The sequence below is a fragment of the Poeciliopsis prolifica genome, unplaced genomic scaffold (genome assembly GCF_027474105.1).
Source record: "Poeciliopsis prolifica strain line A6 unplaced genomic scaffold, Auburn_PproV2 SCAFFOLD071, whole genome shotgun sequence".
Taxonomy (NCBI): Eukaryota; Metazoa; Chordata; class Actinopteri; order Cyprinodontiformes; family Poeciliidae; genus Poeciliopsis; species Poeciliopsis prolifica.
In genome coordinates this window covers 77,400-98,310 of record NW_026562446.1, presented here as the reverse complement: position 1 = coordinate 98,310, position 20,911 = coordinate 77,400, and the positions used below count along the sequence as shown (strand labels likewise).

The window sequence follows — 20,911 nt, the reverse complement described above, 5'->3', positions numbered from 1 at the left end:
ACGTTTGTTTTTATTTGTGATTCAAGTTTCTGATCATAAAGAGAAAAAATGAGCTTCAGTCGACTAGAAATGTTGAACTACTTCTAAACACATTAAAGGGTTAAATGTTTTTCAGCAATATCAGGTTTCGTTGCACAGTTTTTCTTTACTAAAGGAAAATGTTAATTATTTTCTACATATTTAAATATTTTCCAACAGGAAGCCCCTGGTACTTTTCTCAAAAATAATAAAGGACGGTGACGTTTGATCAACACACATGAAATATTCAAACCAGGAACAAAACAAGTCAAACAACCTGGGAAACTCAGTGATTCTCTCTCCCACCTGCAGGGGGCAGAGTTTTCCTACTACACTGCTGTCGCCTCGGTTTTGCGGTTTTGTTTCGCAAGCAACACGTAAAAAGTCACATTTACCGTCAAACGGAAATCCAAATATTGCAAATTTCCTTGAAAATATTTGTAACTGAAAATTTGTGATTTTAATGGATAAAAATAAAACAAAACTAAATCCAATTAAATTTCTCAAGTTTCTCAACCTGATCAATATTCAATTATTTTACATTTACAGGCAGGAAATTAGAAAATAAAATGTATTTTGCATAAAAACTAACATTTTATCTGCACAGATTTTAGCTACTTTCACAGTTAATATATTAATATAATTCCATCAGTTTTGCTGAATTTCCAAACTGAATTTTTTCGACATTTACTTCATTATAAATGTTTCTATACTTTTCAACTTTATGTATTTTTCACAGATATGATGAGATTTATGAATGAGGTGGAAACCCAACGCAAAATGTTGCATTAAACAATTATGAAAGTTGTTTAGGTTTATTTATCCAATTATCTTTATAAACAACAGGCTGCACACTGATGTGTAATGATCATAACCTTTTTTTCTTCATAAATATTCATAAAGCGCCACACACTTCTAACACAGAGACCAAAGGTGAAACTTAATTAAAATTACGATATTACCATATTTTAGCACCCCTTATTAGCATACATTGTACTTTGAATAGGACGCAAATATGCTTTCAAATTAATGAGAACCAAACAAATGTTGGTTAAAATCTAATTAAAATATGAAAAACATAAAAGGAGGAATCGTAGCAGCTTCCACCCCACAGACTGATGTTCAACACAGAAATCCTTTCATGGTGAGATGTTCAGAAAACTCAGACTGTCACAAAACTGGCCAACATTAATCTGCAGAAATCAAATCTCCAACTCTTCTGAGAGCTTCCATAAGATTCTCCACAGCAGGGATTAGTTAAAACAATCGTCCATGATATCCACTGGACCAACACCGAAGTCAAGGCAACTTTCATCAGCTTACAGGAATGCATTTACTAAAAGCACAGCATTACAAAGCATTAGGGGGTTTTACGGCAAAGTGACGCAGATTATGAGTCAACTCACTTACTGTAACGCTTCTTAATGGAAGCAGAGAGCAGCAGGGGGTCTCAGTCGCTTAACCTTTCCCATCTTTTCCAGAGTTGCCCTTCAAACTCATCAGCTATGCAGTAAAACAAACAGCAGGACTTTATAGCGGCAGAGAGCAACATGACTTTCCAGACAGCCATTATGACTTAGTTAAAAGAAGCCGCAGTGCCCACAACCACCAGAAAAATGAGCCCAGGCTCCAACAGCGCGTGACATCCTGGATTATTTAAAACATACTCCAGTCTTTTCAAATTGTTTTTCACATATGACATAGAGCTACGTCTTTTGTTTTCACATTTATAAGTAATTAGAAGAACTGAATTAACCCCAGCCAGGCCACGTTAGTAAACCTCACTGCTTGAGGGTTTTGGTGCAGCTTTTCGTTTTAATTTTAACCTTCCTAAAGAACATCAATAAATGTTGTCTTAATGTACTCTGATGGTGACTAGTTCTTTACTCCCTAGTTAGCGAGCTATAAAATCAAATTTAAAACCATTCCTGAAAGCAACACTTTCAGGGCTGCTGCTTTCAGGAAGTTACTTTTAGCATAGCTGCCGTTCTTTAAAGAGAACCTTTGAACACAAAACAATAATCCCTGAACTTTTATCAATAATGACTCATTTGTTTAGTGTAGGTACAATTATGTGAAGTTAGAAAAAGTATCTTTTGTTTCTAAACCGCAAACACAAAAATAGTTTTTTCTCCTTTTGCCAATGATAGTTAGCATGCTGTAGCTCTGAGTTAGCATACTATAGCTCTGAGTTAGCATACTATAACTCTGAATTAGCATACTGTAGGTTCAAGTTAGCATACTATAGCTCTGAGTTAGCATACTATAAATCTGAATTAGCATACTGTAAGTTCAAGTTAGCACACTATAGCTCTGAGTTAGCATACTATAGCTCTGAGTTAGCATACTATAGCTCTAAGTTAGCATACTATATCTCTGAGTTAGCATACTATAGCTCTAAGTTAGCATACTATAGCTCTGAGTTAGCATACCAGCTATTCTCAGCTATATTTCTTCTTTTTGTGACAATGCTAGCTAAGTTAAAATGCTAAAAGCAATAAGTAGTCTCAGAAATCTGCTTTTTCCCCAATCATGAAATGTTTGTTTAGCATAGTTAGCAAACTGTAAAGCTAAGCTAGGACAGAAACTTTTACAGTCGTTGTTATAAAACTATTTTTCTTTTCCAATAATTTTTCTTTGGTCTTATGTCAGAATGCTACATTAGCCTGTAGTTTGCTAAAATGAAACTTTTCTAAAAACAGAAACAGCCTCAGAACTTTTGTAGTCAAAGTTTACAAAGTTTAAGCAAAACTCAAAGGCTAGCATGCTAACAATTCAACAATTAGTAAATAATAGTCAAGTTTTTTCCCCTTTTCCAGTGATGATCAAGTTTTTAACTTATGATACTATGAAGCTAGCATGCTAATTCCAGGTTTTACCTCTATGAAAAATCATGTTTATGTGGAAAAGCTGTGCTAATCTTAGCATATTTACCAAATCACTACTCCAGATGTGTTTATTTTGCTGAAAATGTTAACATTGCTCAAAAAGCATAAGGGACAATAACAAACAGTTTCCCACATCGTTAAAAAACAACTTTAAGAGCATGTTATTCCGTTTTATGAGTATTTATTCTCAGTCTGGTTCTGTTAACACATTACTAATTTTATTTTTATTCAGAAAAGGAAGACGGTGACGTCAATCAAACTGGAACGAACTGGACTTTATGTTTTCTCTTTTTATGATTAGTTGGTAAGGAGGTGTTTTCACTTTTTCATTTGGGGTTTGATCTGCTTCAATAAGCTAAAGAGTCAAGCAGAAAATGCTCAGATTGAGGAAAGTGGTGAATTGTCTTCATATTTTCTGACGTTAGCTTCTTTAGCTTTCACTGTGAAGGCCGAAAACCTTGAGCCTGAACAGCGAGGCGACCTCGCTGATTGTTAGGACATATGCATCTACTTCTGTGTTTACGATGCACTCATAGCTGTGAACTGTATATGTCTCAGTCCCACATCAGCTTACCACCTGTTTTCCCAGAGTTATGATCTCAGCCTGCAAGCGTCTCGGCCCCGGCGCTGCCAAACTGCAGACAGCTGTGTGTGTGCGTGCGCATGAACACAGAGCGAGCCAACGCCAGCCGAGTCCATCGGGACGGGGAGATCAAAACGCGAATCGCAGCAAAGATGTCACATAGTAAATATGTGGCGAAACAAGAGCAATGTGTGCGGAGACAGAGGAGCAGCAAAAACGATGGAAAACTGCAGGCAGGAGAGAGTTAAACGCAGGAGCAAAACTGAAAAATAGGCTTGATGCAAACACAATGCCGTCACTTTTTCAAACATCCGACTTCCTCTCAGAGTTCCTGTTTACGCTGCGAACAGAGAGAACAACAAAGCCTGAACGCATTACCTCATGGACAAACATCCATCCAGAAGAGCTGCCTGCTCTGAACACATGGTGGCTGAGCCACATTGCTTTGCTTCAATTTGAGTCAGGACTTTGTCTAGGCCACTCCAAACCTTTCAGAGTGTGCATTGAACCACCCAATGTGTTCTCAGTTAACTATTAAAATCAACATTTCAAAGCTTCCATTATTATTTTATTCCCAGCAGTGATTCTGATTTTTTCATGCATGTTTGAGAAATCCTTTCATCTCCATGGCAACCATTCCCTGTTCAAAACGGCGGGGTGGACCAAGCCCCGCCCTCCAGCCACAGCTCCCCCCCACTCGGCTCCTTCAGACTAGCCAGCAGCCGTTAGCAAACAGCTGCTGAGCTCATTATAGGAGCTGCTGCTCAGAGCAGCTCAGGTAAAAACGTTAAATATGCTGACTTCCTGGAGGCGGAGCTTCAGAAAGAGCAGGGGCTTCTTAAAGAGACAGAGGCCCAATTTCAAGATATTAAATTAGTCATATTTTAAATGTATAATATTTTTATACCAAATTAAGGCGACATGGTTACTTGATGATGAGGCTCTACATGCCTGGAAAACATAACACTGCTCCTATAAAGTGTAACCAACCCTGCTGTGAAAGCTTAGCCCCGCCCCCAAAGTTTAAAACATTTCACAAAAAATGGGCGGAGCTAAGCTCCACAGAGGGGCGTGGCCAAATGTGGGGCTGAACAGATGAGTCAGAGGCGCTGTGGCCAACTTTACAACTTTAACAACTTTTCATAAACTAGAAACTTTTAATTAAAAAAGAAACAAATTCAGTGACTTTTATCTGCTATTGAAGACTTTTATGTGACGAACCAATCGCTCCGCTCCATCACTGCTCCAACACTGTGACCTGCAGTAGCCACTGTCCAACCCACAGGGGCAGCACTGAAACGGCTTCAGGCCAAAAACACAAAGATACAACATTTCAGGACCAATTTAGACAGTTTAACCTTATAACCATCAAAACAAACAAACAGTGATGTTTTCCTCATGAACATCTCCAGCTTCAGTTTCATTATCCTGACATTAATCCACCGTTTATTTGATGAATCTGTTGATCAGACCTGGACGTTAAACGGATCTGAGTAACTGAGCTTCAGTATTTCGGCGCCTCCGGCAGGTTCAGCTGTGCGGTAATGAGCATGTTATTCCAGCAGCTAATACTCCACACCCTGAATAAACACAAACTCTGGCCTCTACGGGAGCAGGCGGCCATTTACGCCTCCAAAGAGTCCACAAGCAAACGCGGCTCTCACTCCAGGCTCGTTTCTCACCAGCTACACATTAAAACTGTTTGGATTTCCTTCCACAAAGATAAAAAGTAATTGGTAACAATATTATCCTTAACACCAACTGTTTTCTCAAGCTAAATCTCTGCGGCGTTCAGCGGAGCTCTGAGCCAAACTGTCCGAGAAGCAGACGTTTCAGAAACTGAAGCAGGTTCTCAGCTGGAGCTTATAAAGACAGTACACCCTCTTTAAAACCAGTTTCACGTCTCAAGGTGAAAATACCCTTAAAAACAACGTTTTGTCAGTTTGGGAAGTCATGAGCAGGAAGAAGAGCTGGAACCAGGCGAGCTGGTTTCAAGCCTGATTCCATCAGATCCTGACGGTCAGGAGTAAAGTTGCGAACTCAGACCAAACGCGTCTCTTCTGAAGTATTTCCCAGCTGTGTGCCTCTGGTACGGCTCAGACTGATGGGAAAGTTTCCTCCATCAGAGCGGCAGATGTTTCCATCTCCTCTTTCTCTGGAAAAGCCGCTGAGGCCTGGAACGTTTCGGCAAAATTAAGAACATTATTTCATTTTCCCATTTCCATCAACCTTTTACAATGCGCCCCAAAACAGAAAGAAGAAAGACACGTTGATGGAAACACGGGAAATGATGATGATCAGTTAATCACAGAATTTTATTGGTGATTTTCCATTTTAAACGGCTATAAAAGCAACATGTGGGGATTATTCCCGACTGGAGGTGAAACCTCTCCGTGAATCTTTGCCGTTTCTGGGATAAACCGATCAGGTGAGGGTCAGGTAGACGGTGCATCTGGATCTGTTTCCAGTGCGCCGCCGTATTTCAGGCTCTGTCTCCTCCTCATGTCACGCAGCTGTTTGGTTCTTCATGTTTATTGTTTTAGGGCCTGAATGTGGAAAACATCCCCGCTGAACCTCTCAGCCTCCAGCGTCTTTCTTCACGTCTCTAAATGAAGTTAAGCTTCCCTGCATGATGTGACAGAAACAGCTAAATATAAAGTTTGTTTCTGCAGGTTCTCTGGGAGATGAACTGATGTGAACAGAATGTTTCAGATTAAAGTTTAGACTCATTTTCACACCTTTCTGACTCAAATTCCCAGAATTCACGGCGTTTTATAGTCCAGATAAAAACAACTAATGAAAAGTTCACTATTAATGGAGACAACATGAGAAACAACGGATGAACAGACAAACAGATGGACACACAGCAGGTGGTCCCTGACCGGCGATGACATCATCACAGCTCCTACCATTAGCGAGTGCCGATTGGTCGACAGCAGCCCCGTGCCGTAGCCGCCGCCCAGCGCGCCCATGGCGCCGTTGTGCGTGGCCCCGATGAGGCCGTGCATGTCGCCGTGCGCGCTCGCCATGCCGGTGGACGGCCCCACGGCGTGGCTCCGCAGCACGTGGATGGCGTCGTCCAGGCGCTCCAGCCGGTCCTCGCGGCTTTGCTGCAGCACAACGAGACGCTGCTGCTTAAAACAACCGACTCTTTACAAAAACTACACTTTAATTTTAAACCTGTAACTTTTTACTAAATTTTGACATTAAAAATGTTACTAATTTTGAGTTTTTCCCCATTAGCCTGACTTTAAGTTCAAAACTTTGACTTTAATTTCTAAAAGGTTTTCTCCAAAATTCTAACTTTCATTTCAGAATTTTGACTTTTTTCCCAGTATTTTGAGTTTAATTTTAAAATTTCCACTTTTCCCTGCAGAATTCTGACTTTTTCTCAAGAATCTTTAATTTCAAAATTTCAAAACTTGAATTTTAAAATTTAGAACTTTCTTCTAATTTTTCTGAAACAAAAGTAAAATTGTTCTTGTGAATAAAAACTGAAGAAGAACCAAAAGGAAAACTATCAGTTGGTTTCTTACCAGCGAATGCAGCGGAGCCTCGTAGTTCGGCGACGACGCTCCCTGACCTCCGTTCCTCGACCAGACGGCTGAACTGGCAGCTGCAACAGAGCGGACAGGATGACATCATCACATGGTTCCTGATGACATCATCACATGGTTCCGGAAGACATCATCACTTTGTACCAGATGACATCATCACATGGTTCCGGATGACATCATCAGGACGGACCTGACGGGACGCTTCTTGTCCCTGAAAACGTTTCTCTGCTGCGACCTGCAGACGCTCCGCCTGGAGCGGAACCAAACCCGATCCACGCTCTCGTTGCGCCCAACGTTTCTCGTCGCTCCCACCGGGACAGAACTGACCCGGACAGAACGGACCCGGACAGAACGGACCCGGACAGAACGGACCCGGCCGACCCGTCCTCATCGCATCACTAACACTCCAAGCGACGCTTTGGGTGAATAAAGCCGAGTAAAGCCACTTTTGGTTCTGCCGGCTCGGATCACAGACGGAAAAAAAGAATAAAATTTCTTCCAAAAATATCAAAATTTTGAGATCAATTGCAGAAATTTTCTAGAAAAAAGACAAAAATATTTTTTCTGTTTTTCAGCCTGAAAAGTCGAGAAAATTTATATTTGAAAATCAGAATTTTCCATTAATGTTGATATGAAAAAGTTTTTTTCCAGGAAATGTTTGTGGGATTCTGGTGCAGGACAATGGAGCGTTTTTCACGTCGGTGTGAGGAACGTCGGTGTGAGGAACGTCAGTGTGAGGAACGTCAGGAACGTCGGTCTGAGGAACGTCAGGAACGTCAGTGTGAGGAATGTCGGTGTGAGGAACGTCGGTGTGAGGAACGTCAGTGTGAGGAACGTCAGGAACGTCGGTCTGAGGAACGTCGGTGTGAGGAACGTCAGGAACGTCGGTGAAACGCTGTGACCTTCATCCTGCAGGCACTTTGAAAACCTTCTGATCTGACTTGTTTCCACAGATGAAGTGCAACGAAGCGCATCTGTTACCGGGGATAAAAACTCGCCTGCTGTCTGATCGTAGCATCAGTCAGCTAGCTGCTAAGTGCTAGCTTAGCTCTTGTTAGCGTACTGTTAGCCTGATGCATTTGAAAACCGATGGCTTCCTCCTGTCTGAGCGGCGTTTCAGTCCATGTTGCTTCTGGATTCATTTCAGTGCTGATCTTGTTTTGCTCCAAAATGTTTTTTTGTCTCTTCAATGTGAGGTGAACTTTAAAGCTTTATTCTCCGGCGCCGGGTTAAAACCAGAATGTTGCTGATATTCATAAAGTCTAATTTTCTCCCTCTGCTCCCACGTTGTGCTGCCATCTCCACCCTGTTCCTCTGATTCCTCCTCATTAGCACGTGTTTCTCCTTTTCATTGTCTTTTCTCTCCTTTATTCATATTGCATGCTCATTTGCATATGCTAATTAATGCATAATCACCTGGGTACATTCATGTGCAAATACAAATATATGTATTAAACGGCGGCTAAATTATTCCGAGTCCAACGGTGTAAAACATCCTCACGGCATTCGCCTTGGATATCAATTTGCATGTAGTTTGCTCTAATAGGCTTCATTTCTAATTTGTTAAAAGTGGAGTAACTCTGACACAATGATAAACACCAATTATGGTTTCGCAGGCAATATCCTAGTCAGCTATAATGATGATGACGAGGAGGAGGAAGAGGGAGAGGGCTGGTGTTTGCGGAGCCGGCAGGTCTGCGAACGGTTTGAGGAAGAGATGCTGTAATTAAAGCGATCAGTCACAAGGCGAGGCGGAGGAATATCAAACGGTGAGCAGAGCGCCGACAATTAGAGACAAATTTGACTCAATTATTATTAGAAAAAGTCATTTTTCACTGTAAGGAGGCGCCGCAGAGAGGAGGAGAGGACGCGACATCAATACGGGAATTAATTCATACATTTATCAACGTCCAGCTTCAACCACAAACAAAATGACATTAAAATATTGATTTTATAGGGAGTAAAACTAGATTTAAAATGTGCAACCAAATCATTTTAAAAGAAAAAAAGGAAAAAAAATCAAAGAAAACGTGAAATTATATGAAAATAAACCCATATTTCCAGAATAAAGTCATAATAATATAATACATTTCTAATAAATGCTTCATAATTAAGCAGTAATAATAGAGGATTAAAATATTACGACTATTAATGAGAATAAAGTCGGAATATTACAAAACACCTGAAAAACTAAAAGTCATAAAGTTATAAAAATAAAGTTGCAATAATAAGAGAATAAACTCCTAAAACCAGAAAAAACAAACTAATACAAGATTTTTTATCAATATTAAGGAATTATTGATTATTTCCTGTTTGTCACTTAGTTCTGTCTGATTCCTGACATGTGTGGACCAGAACCTGGACCAGAACCTGAACCAGAACCTGGACCAGAACCTGGACCAGAACCTGGACCAGAACCTGGACCAGAACCTGGACCAGAACTTCTTGGCAATAGTTTGTGTTTGTACAGCCATGTTGGTTCCTCATTCCGGGTTCTGACTCAGACCGGGTTCTGACCCAGACCGGGTTCTGACTCATCCCGGGTTCTGACCCGCGTTTACCTGTGAGTGACGGCGGCGAGCCGACCGGGGTGGAGGGATTGGACGAGAAGCTGTTGTTGGTGTGATCTGGAGAGTATCTGCACAGAGATGCATCAGTTAGCATCCGCTAGCAGCTATTAGCACCTGCTAGCACCTATTAGCATCCGCTAGCATCTATTAGCATTCGTTAGCATCTCAACAGTCGCTGGGAAATGGCGCAGTACTCACTGAGGCGAGAGCTTTTCCTAAGGCGTCTCCGGTTTGGGAGCTGCTGGCGGCGCCGCTCTGTGCTCGGTTAGCTGTGAGACACACACACACACACACACACACACACAAACACACCACACACACACACACACACACACACAAACACACACACACACACACACACACACACACACACACACACACACACACACACAGGAGACAGAAGCAATGCATGCTGGTAAATAAGCATGTTTTGACGACATGTTTAATTATTCAGATGCTGAACATTTAGAAAGACGAGAGAGAAGATGGATGATAAATGGTGGATGTTGGTTGGATGTTGGTTGGATGTTTGGTTGGATGTTGGTTGGATGTTGGTTGGATGTTTGGTTGGATGTTGGTTGGATGTTGGTTGGATGTTTGGTTGGATGTTTGGTTGGATGTTTGGTTGGATGTTGGTTGGATGAATCATTTTCTTTCCGAACGTTTCTATCCCAGGGCCGTATTTCACCTTTGACCTTTCCTGACCCCTCCAGCTGCTCTGCGTCTTGAACGACCCCAGAACCCTGGACTGTTATTCCCATTTAACCTCAGAGGTCAGAGGTCAGCCAGACAGGAAGTGACCTCACAGGAGCAGCCGACGGACACGCCCACTGCCGTCCTGGTTCCACTCGAACCAGGACGGCAGACAGGAAGCAGCCGAAGCTCCTGGGTTAAAGCTTCCTGTCTGACCGACCCGCATGAAACACACAGGGAGGGACGGTTCTGATGGGTTCTGACTGGTTCCGACCGGTTCTGATGGGCTCGGTTTGGTTCTGTTCAGACCCAAACTCCGACTACAGCTTCCTGTAACGTCATTAATTCACTGCCAATAAATCAAAATAAGAATGAAATAATACAAAGTTTTAATTTTAGGCCCAAATTCATCCAGAACTTTTTGCAGCCAACAGAACCAGGAAGTGCAGCAGTTTCAGTTTTTATCATTTCAAGCTACGAATTTAAACTCGTCTCTGCTAACCTGCTGATGTCGGCGCTGATGTTTCAACTTCCACTTTAGCACTGATTTCAAAATAAAAGCATCAGGCATATATCAGCATGTGGAAGCAGCAGGTTTCTCACCCATGACGCTGTCTGTGCCGTTGGTGGGGGCGGTGCAGGAGGCGGTGCTGTAGTGGTTGGCTCCGCCCCCGCCGCCTCCGCCCCGGTGGAAGCTGGACATGGGCGGGAGGCTGGAGCTGATGTCGGCGGACGAGGAGTGCGACGGGTAGCTCTGCGGAGAGACGGAAACGTTAACGGCGCCTCCCGGCCTCCCCACGGCGCCGCCGGCGGCCCGGCTCACCAGTCGGTCGTGAGGGTGGATCCCGCAGTAGGAGGAGCTCTGGGCGGGGCCGTGCGCCGAGTTCCCGCCCCCCAGCATGCTGCTGTGGTAGCCCTGCTGGCTCATGCTGCTGCTGCTGCTCCAGGGGTCGCCGCTGTGGTGGCCGTCTGACGGACAAACAGGAAACGTTACTCTGAACCAAGCAGCTCATGCTACAAACACATCAAAAAATATTTACACTGTAGAACAGGGTAAATCGAGGGCGAGCTTTCGGTGCAGTTGAATCTTTTTCAGGTGTGCAGGTTGGGCTGGACTCACCTGGCATGAAGAAGGAGCTGGGGAAGCCGGTGCTGGGAGGCTTGGAGGACGGGTAACCAGGTGAGTCCCGGTTGTAGTCGGCTGTGCTGGCAGACGGAGCGTAAACCTGCAAAAATAACAAACTGAAATCAGCAGCAGTTTCACACAAACATCAGAAATACCTCAAACCTTTTACTCATAACGGAACACAGAATAAAGATGCAAAACTGTCCCTTTGATTTGTCTTTTCTTTTTAATACAAGCAAAGAGATCAAGACAGATTTAATCCAGAGAATCTGAACACATCTGGGTGGAAAACAGGAGAATAAATGATTCTGTCAGTTTGGTGAAGACGAACTTGACTGGATGCACAGTAAGCAACCTTTAAGAACAGAGAGCAGGAAGTAACGTTATGGTTACAGGAAGTAACGTTATGGTTACAGGAAGTAACGTTATGGTTACAGGAAGTAACGTTATGGTTACAGGAAGTAACGTTATGGTTACAGGAAGTAACGTTATGTTTACAGGAAGTAACGTTATGTTTACAGGAAGTAACGTTATGTTTACAGGAAGTAACGTTATGGTTACAGGAAGTAACGTTATGTTTACAGGAAGTAACGTTATGGTTACAGGAAGTAACGTTATGGTTACAGGAAGTAACGTTATGGTTACAGGAAGTAACGTTATGTTTACAGGAAGTAACGTTATGTTTACAGGAAGTAACGTTATGGTTACAGGAAGTAACGTTATGGTTACAGGAAGTAATGTTATGTTTACAGGAAGTAACGTTATGGTTACAGGAAGTAACGTTATGGTTACAGGAAGTAACGTTATGGTTACAGGAAGTAACGTTATGTTTACAGGAAGTAACGTTATGGTTACAGGAAGTAACGTTATGTTTACAGGAAGTAACGTTATGGTTACAGGAAGTAATGTTATGTTTACAGGAAGTAACGTTATGGTTACAGGAAGTAACGTTATGGTTACAGAAAGTAACGTTATGGTTACAGGAAGTAACGTTATGGTTACAGGAAGTAATGTTATGGTTACAGGAAGTAACGTTATGGTTACAGGAAGTAACGTTATGTTTACAGGAAGTAACGTTATGGTTACAGGAAGTAATGTTATGTTTACAGGAAGTAAAGTAAAGGTTACAGGAAGTAACGTTATGGTTACAGGAAGTAATGTTATGGTTACAGGAAGTAATGTTATGGTTACAGGAAGTAACGTTATGGTTACAGGAAGTAACGTTATGGTTACAGGAAGTAACATAAATGTTCTAGAAAGCAACATTTAAGCTCCAGTAGGTAACACGTATAAAACCACAGTTTGTTCAGGAAAGCATCTTGTAAGTAACATTTATGTTGTGTAAAGTAACCTGGTTTTACTGGTGAGTTCTGATGAATTATTATCTAAATTTAAATGTAAGTGACATTAAAGTTCTTTAAAGCAGCATCTTGTTTTCTGTGAGGCTTTGTCTTCCAGTCTGCAGGTTCAGGAAGGTAACGTGGTTCTTAACCTGATAAAACTGACTTTAAACGTCTAGAAAAAAAAAACCAGAGAAATATGCAAAAAATTGATAATATAGCTGCACCAAATTCAACTGTTTCTGATTTCACATGGTTCTAAACGCTGGACTCCTGCAAGCAGAGACACAGCGAAGCGTCTCAGGCGGGGTCACGCTCTCTGCAGGGGGTCGCCGCTCTGAGCATGTGCATAGCGTGCGAGCGGCGAGCCGTGACGCCGCCTGGCGCTCCGTGACGTAAACTGTGGAACAGCTGCTGGAGGAACGCTGCTCGCTCCTCCTTCCTGATGAAAAATAGAAAACTCTCTGCAGATCCACCTTCGGTCTCCATGAAAACATCAGACGCTGCGTTTGGATTTGCATATGAATGGGAGACAGATGTTCATGTGGAGATGAAACCAGAAACACTTCCCACCGTCAGCGAGGGAAGCATTGAAAACAGAAAAAGCCTTTTGGGTCATTTTGGTCAAACACAAACCTCATGGCCCTTTTCTTTGATTTAAGAAGAAAATAAATGTTTCCGTCCTGCTATCTGTCCGAACGTCTCCAACGTTTTCTCACCTCAATGCTGCCAGCCTGGCAGTTCGCTGCTGAATTTAACCACAAATATGGATTATTCAAAAGTCTGTTCATCCTGCAGGCTCTCCAGGAAAACACATTAAATTAAATAAATTAAATTCACTTTTCAAACAAGAAAATGAACCTAAAATCCAACAACACAGCATGCCTTTCATAATGTCATTTACAGATTAAGTTTTGCAATAAGTGGTTTATAAATAGATAGTAAAATCTGCTAACGATTAATCAATTACCAAATTATTGATTAGAAACCAAATAAACCAATCAGGTCTAAAGATCAGCAACTTTTCAGACAAAAAATCAATAATAATCAGTGTTATTAACAGAATCAGGATCATTAATTATTACTGATTAAAAATAATTTATCATTTTGATGAATTAAAATGTAAAAAAAGAGATTCCTAAAATCGTTTATATTTCTTAAGCTCCTGCTGCAGTGGCACCACGGCTGGTCATGCAGCCCAGAGCATGACGCTGCCACCACCTTACTTATTGACTATATTTGTGTTCTGACCCCATATTTGAACATAAATCTGAATTATGGACCCAGTCAGCGTTGCTCAGCATGAGTTTCCATTTACTGAAGAAAAATGTCGTGATGGAGGTCCAGTCCAACCGGAGGCTTTGACTAGACCTCCGTTGGACCGGGTCCCTCGCCGCCGCGGCAGCTGCGAGTCGCCACTTCCTTCCTGAAATGCACCTTGCAGCAAATCCTCTGATTCCACTCAGCGTCTGCAGATTTCATCAGGGATGAACTCTGACTTCCTCTGAGAACCCGACTCTGATCATAAAACCACATTCCCCGACCCGAACCCGCCACACACACACAGGGCCGAGGCCCGATCCCGCCCAAAACATTTAGAGCCGCTCTCATGCGTTGCAGACATATTTTCCCACTGAATGTGTTGTCAGCCTGGTGAGGAAAGGCTGTGTGTGTGTGTGTCTGTGTGTGTGTGTCTCTGTGTGTGTGTGTCTCTGTGTGTGTGTGTCTCTGTGTGTGTGTGTGTCTCTGTGTGTGTGTGTCTCTGTGTGTGTGTGTCTCTGTCTCTGTGTGTGTGTCTGTGTGTGTGTGTCTCTGTGTGTGTGTGTCTCTGTGTGTGTGTGTCTCTGTGTGTGTGTGTGTCTCTGTGTGTGTGTGTCTCTGTGTGTGTGTGTCTCTGTGTGTGTGTCTCTGTCTCTGTGTGTGTGTCTCTGTGTGTGTGTCTCTGTGTGTGTGTCTCTGTGTGTGTGTGTCTCTGTGTGTGTGTGTCTCTGTGTGTGTGTCTCTGTGTGTGTGTGTGTCTCTGTGTGTGTGTGTGTGTCTCTGTGTGTGTGCTGCAGACAGACATGAACAGGTGCAGAGTGTGTTAGAGCTGAAGGAATGCAGGGAGACACAATAACAACCTGACTTCCTGTCTCTCAGCAGCAGCCAATCAGAGCAGAGAAAGTTTCATCCATTTTATTTTATCGATGCTGATAAACGCAACAATAAACTGATTCTAGCCTTAAAAACAGGTTAGAGCTGAATATTGATATAAAGAAACGATTTAAAGATGGTATTGATTAGAGCTTATAACAGCTTTATTAACTCCTGCAGGTTTAACTCCAATTTAAGACTTTTTAAGACCAGGAATTATATACAAACTTGTTCTGACCAACTGGCAATAAATTAGCATTTATTCATTAAAGGTGGAATGAATAAACAATAATTCAATTAATACATTTTAAAATAAGAAAATAAAAATGTTACTGCCTAAAGTCTGACCCTGACCTTTACCCTGACTGAGGCTTCAGGATGTTTTTAAATTAAATGTAAAACATATCTATATATTGTGAGTTTTGGCTTAAGTTTTACTGTGGATATGTTGTATTTTTCAGAAAATTGCTTTTAGAGACACTCAGTGATTAATCAATTACTAAATAAGCTGACAATTATTGAAATGATCGATTAATAATGATTAAACCGATGAATAGTTTCAGCTGTAGTTCGGCCTCGTTTCTCATGTTTGCCTTCATAAAATGCAGATCCAGCCCAGATTAGGCCCAGTTTCTGAACCAGAACCGGTTCTGCCCGACAGGAGGGATGCGTGACGGATCTGGGAATCTTCACAGGAGACGAAGCATCGGCGTCTTCATCAAAGCCTGGCTCTGCGTCGCCCCGGGCCGAGAAGTTCAGCAGCATTCCAGCTCAAACTGGTTCCTGATGGCGATGCTCTGCAGCGCCATGGAAACATCAACCTGGTGTTAGCTCGCCGCGTTAGCGCCGCGGCGGGGAAGTATGGCCAAGACCGGAACGTTTCAGACCGGAACGTTTCAGACCGGAACGCTTCAGACCGGAACGTTTCAGACCGGAGCGTTTCAGACCGGAGCGTTTCAGACCGGAACTCTTCAGACCGGAACGTTTCAGACCGGAACGCTTCAGACCGGAGCGTTTCAGACCGGAACGCTTCAGACCGGAACGCTTGAGACCGGAACTCTTCAGACCGGAACTCTTCAGACCGGAACGTTTCAGATCGGAACGTCTCAGACCGGAACGCTTCAGACCGGAACGTCTCAGACCGGAGCGTTTCAGACCGGAACGCTTCAGACCGGAACGTTTCAGATCGGAACGTTTCAGACCGGAACGTCTCAGACCGGAGCGTTTCAGACCGGAACGTCTCAGACCGGAACGCTTCAGACCGGAACGCTTCAGACCGGAACGTTTCAGACCGGAGCGTTTCAGACCGGAGCGTTTCAGATCGGAACGTTTCAGACCGGAGCGTTTCAGACCGGAACGTCTCAGACCGGAACTCTTCAGACCGGAACGCTTCAGACCGGAACACTTCAGACCGGAGCGTTTCAGACCGGAACGTTTCAGACCGGAGCGTTTCAGACCGGAACGCTTCAGACCGGAACGTTTCAGACCGGAACGTCTCAGACCGGAACGACTCAGACCGGAACGCTTCAGACCGGAGCGTTTCAGACCGGAACGCTTCAGACCGGAACGCTTCAGACCAGAACGTCTCAGACCGGAACGCTTCAGAACGGAACGTTTCAGACCGGAACGTTTCAGACCGGAACGTCTCAGACCGGAACGTTTCAGACCGGAACGTTTCAGACCGGAACGTTTCAGACTTTCAGACCGGAACGCTTCAGAACGGAACGTTTCAGAACGGAACGTTTCAGACCGGAACGTCTCAGACCGGAACGTTTCAGACCGGAACGTTTCAGACCGGAACGCTTCAGACCGGAACGTTTCAGACCGGAACGTCTCAGACCGGAACGACTCAGACCGGAACGCTTCAGACCGGAGCGTTTCAGACCAGAACGTCTCAGACCGGAACGCTTCAGAACGGAACGTTTCAGACCGGAACGTCTCAGACCGGAACGACTCAGACCGGAACGCTTCAGACCGGAACGCTTCAGACCAGAACGTCTCAGACCGGAACGCTTCAGAACGGAACGTTTCAGACCGGAACGTTTCAGACCGGAACGTTTCAGACCGGAACGTCTCAGACCGGAACGTTTCAGACCGGAACGTTTCAGACCGGAACGTTTCAGACTTTCAGACCGGAACGCTTCAGAACGGAACGTTTCAGAACGGAACGTTTCAGACCGGAACGTCTCAGACCGGAACGTTTCAGACCGGAACGTTTCAGACCGGAACGCTTCAGAACGGAACGTTTCAGAACGGAACGTTTCAGACCGGAACGTTTCAGACCGGAACGTTTCAGACCGGAACGTCTCAGACCGGAACGTTTCAGACCGGAACGTTTGAGACCGGAGCGTTTCAGACCGGAACGCTTCAGACCGGAACGCTTCAGACCGGAACGTTTGAGACCGGAGCGTTTCAGACCGGAACGTTTCAGACCGGAACGTTTCAGAACGGAACGTTTCAGACCGGAACGTATCAGACCGGAACGTTTCAGACCGGAACGTTTCAGACCGGAACGTCTCAGACCGGAACGTTTCAGACCGGAGCGTTTCAGACCGGAGCGTTTCAGACCGGAACGCTTCAGACCGGAACGTTTCAGACCGGAACGTCTCAGACCGGAACGCTTCAGACCGGAGCGTTTCAGACCGGAGCGTTTCAGACCGGAACGCTTCAGACCGGAACGTTTCAGACCGGAGCGTTTCAGACCGGAGCGTTTCAGACCGGAACGTTTCAGACCGGAACGTTTCAGACCGGAACGCTTCAGACCGGAACGCTTCAGACCGGAGCGTTTCAGACCGGAGCGTTTCAGACCGGAAAGTTTGAGACCGGAGCGTTTCAGACCGGAACGCTTCAGACCGGAACTTTTCAGACCGGAACGTTTCAGACCGGAACGCTTCAGACCGGAGCGTTTCAGACCGGAACGCTTCAGACCGGAACGTTTCAGACCGGAGCGTTTCAGACCGGAACGTTTCAGACCGGAACGTTTCAGACCGGAACGCTTCAGACCGGAACGCTTCAGACCGGAACGCTTCAGACCGGAACGCTTCAGACCGGAACGTTTCAGACCGGAACGTTTCAGACCGGAACGCTTGAGACCGGAACGCTTGAGACCGGAACGTTTCAGACCGGAACGCTTCAGACCGGAACGTTTCAGACCGGAACGCTTCAGACCGGAACGTTTCAGACCGGAACGCTTCAGACCGGAACTTTTCAGACCGGAACGTTTCAGACCGGAACGCTTCAGACCGGAACGCTTCAGACCGGAGCGTTTCAGACCGGAACGCTTCAGACCGGAACGCTTCAGACCGGAACGTTTCAGACCGGAACGTTTCAGACCGGAACGTTTCAGACCGGAACGCTTCAGACCGGAACGTTTCAGACCGGAACGTTTCAGACCGGAACGCTTCAGACCGGAACGTTTCAGACCGGAGCGTTTCAGACCGGAACGTTTCAGACCGGAACGTTTCAGACGGAGCTAAAAAGACGGTAAACAAAACAAAAGATGTAAAAAAACTGGAGGCTTTTAGTCGTTATGCAGCTTTTGATGCTTTTCTGCCAGTTCTTGTCTCCGAATGTGAGGCGAATCTGTTCAACCTCTCAGCGGAAAAAAGGAGCGAAAACGAGAAGAAAAGCCTCGTATGATCTCCAACATTTACTAATAAAATACAGGTTACAGTTTAAAATGCAGATTCTGACCAAAACAGCCAAACAACTGAAACACATTGATAGGAACTGCTCTTATTGTGAAACATTTTACTGCAGCTTCCTGAAAGGGAAAACGCAGAAGCATTTTCAGCCAGCTGACCAGCAGTGCAGCTCGATCAAATAGATCAGATTTATTTTTATTATTGTTATTTCTCTATTTCTGCCTGAAACTGAAATTCATCCTGTACATTTTCAAACTGTTCAAGGTTGTTTAGGGACCCTGAAGGTCGTTCATTGCTCTGATCCAGCAAAGGATTCTGGGAGAAAAGGAGGAAACGGAAACAAAGCCCAACAGACGGGTCCAAACAAAAATTTGGTTTTACTTCTCAAAAATAAATCACAAACATATTTTGGGAAAACAAAGCAGCAAACGATTCCCTCTGATGATAAAGACAAAACCTCAGAATGAACCGATCCACTTTTTCCCTTCCAGCACCGATACCGATACCTTCAGAGTGGGCCAATATGATCCGATGCAGAAAAACAGCTGGAGAGAATTTAACGTTTTTATTTCTAAGCCCAGACAGAAATCTATTAAATTATGAATTATTTCTGATAACTCTGCACCAGCAGCTCATTTAAATTCACCAGCAGCTTCAAAAACTTTGGTCAAACAGGAAAAAACTTTTAATTTGTTCCGTCAGAGCAGATAGAAAAAAACAAAACAGCCAATTTAAAATAAATCAAACTGAATGAAACACATTGACTGTCGGTCAAACGTGTCAAATAAACTGCAACAAAAGTTGAAAAGCTTCAGAAAATGCAATTATTCTGAATAATAATAATAATAAAGCTCAACGTCGCTCAGAGCACAAAGCATAGAAATAGACTGAATAGATCCACAGATATTAACAACAGAATATTAAAATGATGAAACCCAACGCTGCATTTTGAACAACGCCGATGACCAAATTGATAAACCAAACACTGAAAAATTTATTTTGTTTTATTTCTGTGAAAAAAAAAGATGCATAAAAATATGTTGACAAAGATACAAATGGAGAGAAATTCAGGAACACAAGACGACGAACGGTAAAAATCAGAAAAACTTCTTTAATTTTTAACAGATTCTTCTGGTTCTGGAAAAATTGCCTCAGATTTTAAATATATAAATAAATACGTCACTTTGTGGGGAATTAAACAAGCCGGAGGAAAGACAGTGAGGAGATCGGCTCTTGGCGTTTTCAGGAACAGGAAACGTTTCGTACGGAGCGCTGAATCCTGCCAAAACCCTGCGACATCTTGGATGTTGCTTATTATCGTGGCTCTCTGAGCTTTTTCCCGTCTCCGTCCAGAAACCGACGTGGGAAAACGAATCAAACGGGCCGCAGACGATCCAAACCTCTCCGGTTCGGCGCTGGAGGGGCGCAGGACGGGTTCTGCTTTTTAGATGGATTTTTATAGCGGAGAGCCGAGCCACGGCCTCTGAATCCTCTGAAGGTTAATTATGTTCCTGATTCAAAACACATGGAGGTGCGTGTGTGTGTCAGTGTGTGTGTGTGTGTGTGTGTGTGTGTGTGTCTGTGTGTGTGTGTGTGTGTGTGTGTGTGTGTGTGTGTGTGTGTGTGTAAGCGGAAGGAAATCCCACCCACACTCCAAGCAGAGGCCTTTATTCTACCAACCTGCAATTGCACTAATGTGAACCAGATGTGATGCAGTTTTGAGCCTAATTGAGTCCATATGACGAAATATGGAGGCAAAAAAAAACAGCACAGAAAAATGATCTTTGAAATTACAGATAATTTGATTGGATTTATTAAAAACTAAACACATCAGTCGTTGGGTCGTTTGTTAAACTTTCATTTGCACCATGTAAACTCTTCCTGCAGTTTTACATTATTATTATTATTATATTTTATTATTATTATTTTATTATTATTATTATTATTATTATTATGTCATTTTGATAGACGATTTCCAGCAACAACCTGAATAATAAACGTAATAATTTAATAAATCTGCCAGAGACCATAGTGCAGATAAGGAAGCAGAAATAATAAATTACCTTAAATGCCTGATGTATCAATTATCATACAATTAAAAAAATCTTACAGCTTTTATTTTAATAAAACAATGAAAATGTAAAAATAACATCAAATAATTATTCCTTCTATAAGGCTAAATATGAAAAAAAAAATAATGATGTGCACCGCTAATTTAAAAACTTTGTTTGCAAGACACTAGCACAGTAGCTAGCATAAGCTAATGCTAAAGTGTTAGCTTCCTCATAACTCACATGATCTCCTCTATATCTGCTTCTCTACAGATTTGTTTTGCTCCACATGTTTCTAGTTTAGTTAT

At 43.4% G+C, this 20,911-nt stretch overlaps 1 protein-coding gene across 1 annotated transcript in view; it reads right to left on the bottom strand.

The window, feature by feature from the left end:
- The window catches only part of LOC129351982 (transcription factor 4-like), a gene marked incomplete at its 5' end in the record, with an annotated part of 105,489 nt that overhangs the window by 12,562 nt on the left and 72,016 nt on the right, over window positions 1-20,911 (bottom strand). Inside the window, 7 exons of the mRNA XM_055020826.1 lie at window positions 6,399-6,599; window positions 7,026-7,105; window positions 9,608-9,684; window positions 9,804-9,885; window positions 10,913-11,063; window positions 11,133-11,278; window positions 11,430-11,535. Coding sequence (XP_054876801.1) covers window positions 6,399-6,599; window positions 7,026-7,105; window positions 9,608-9,684; window positions 9,804-9,885; window positions 10,913-11,063; window positions 11,133-11,278; window positions 11,430-11,535 — 843 coding nt within the window. The remainder of the gene's footprint in view (window positions 1-6,398; window positions 6,600-7,025; window positions 7,106-9,607; window positions 9,685-9,803; window positions 9,886-10,912; window positions 11,064-11,132; window positions 11,279-11,429; window positions 11,536-20,911) is intronic.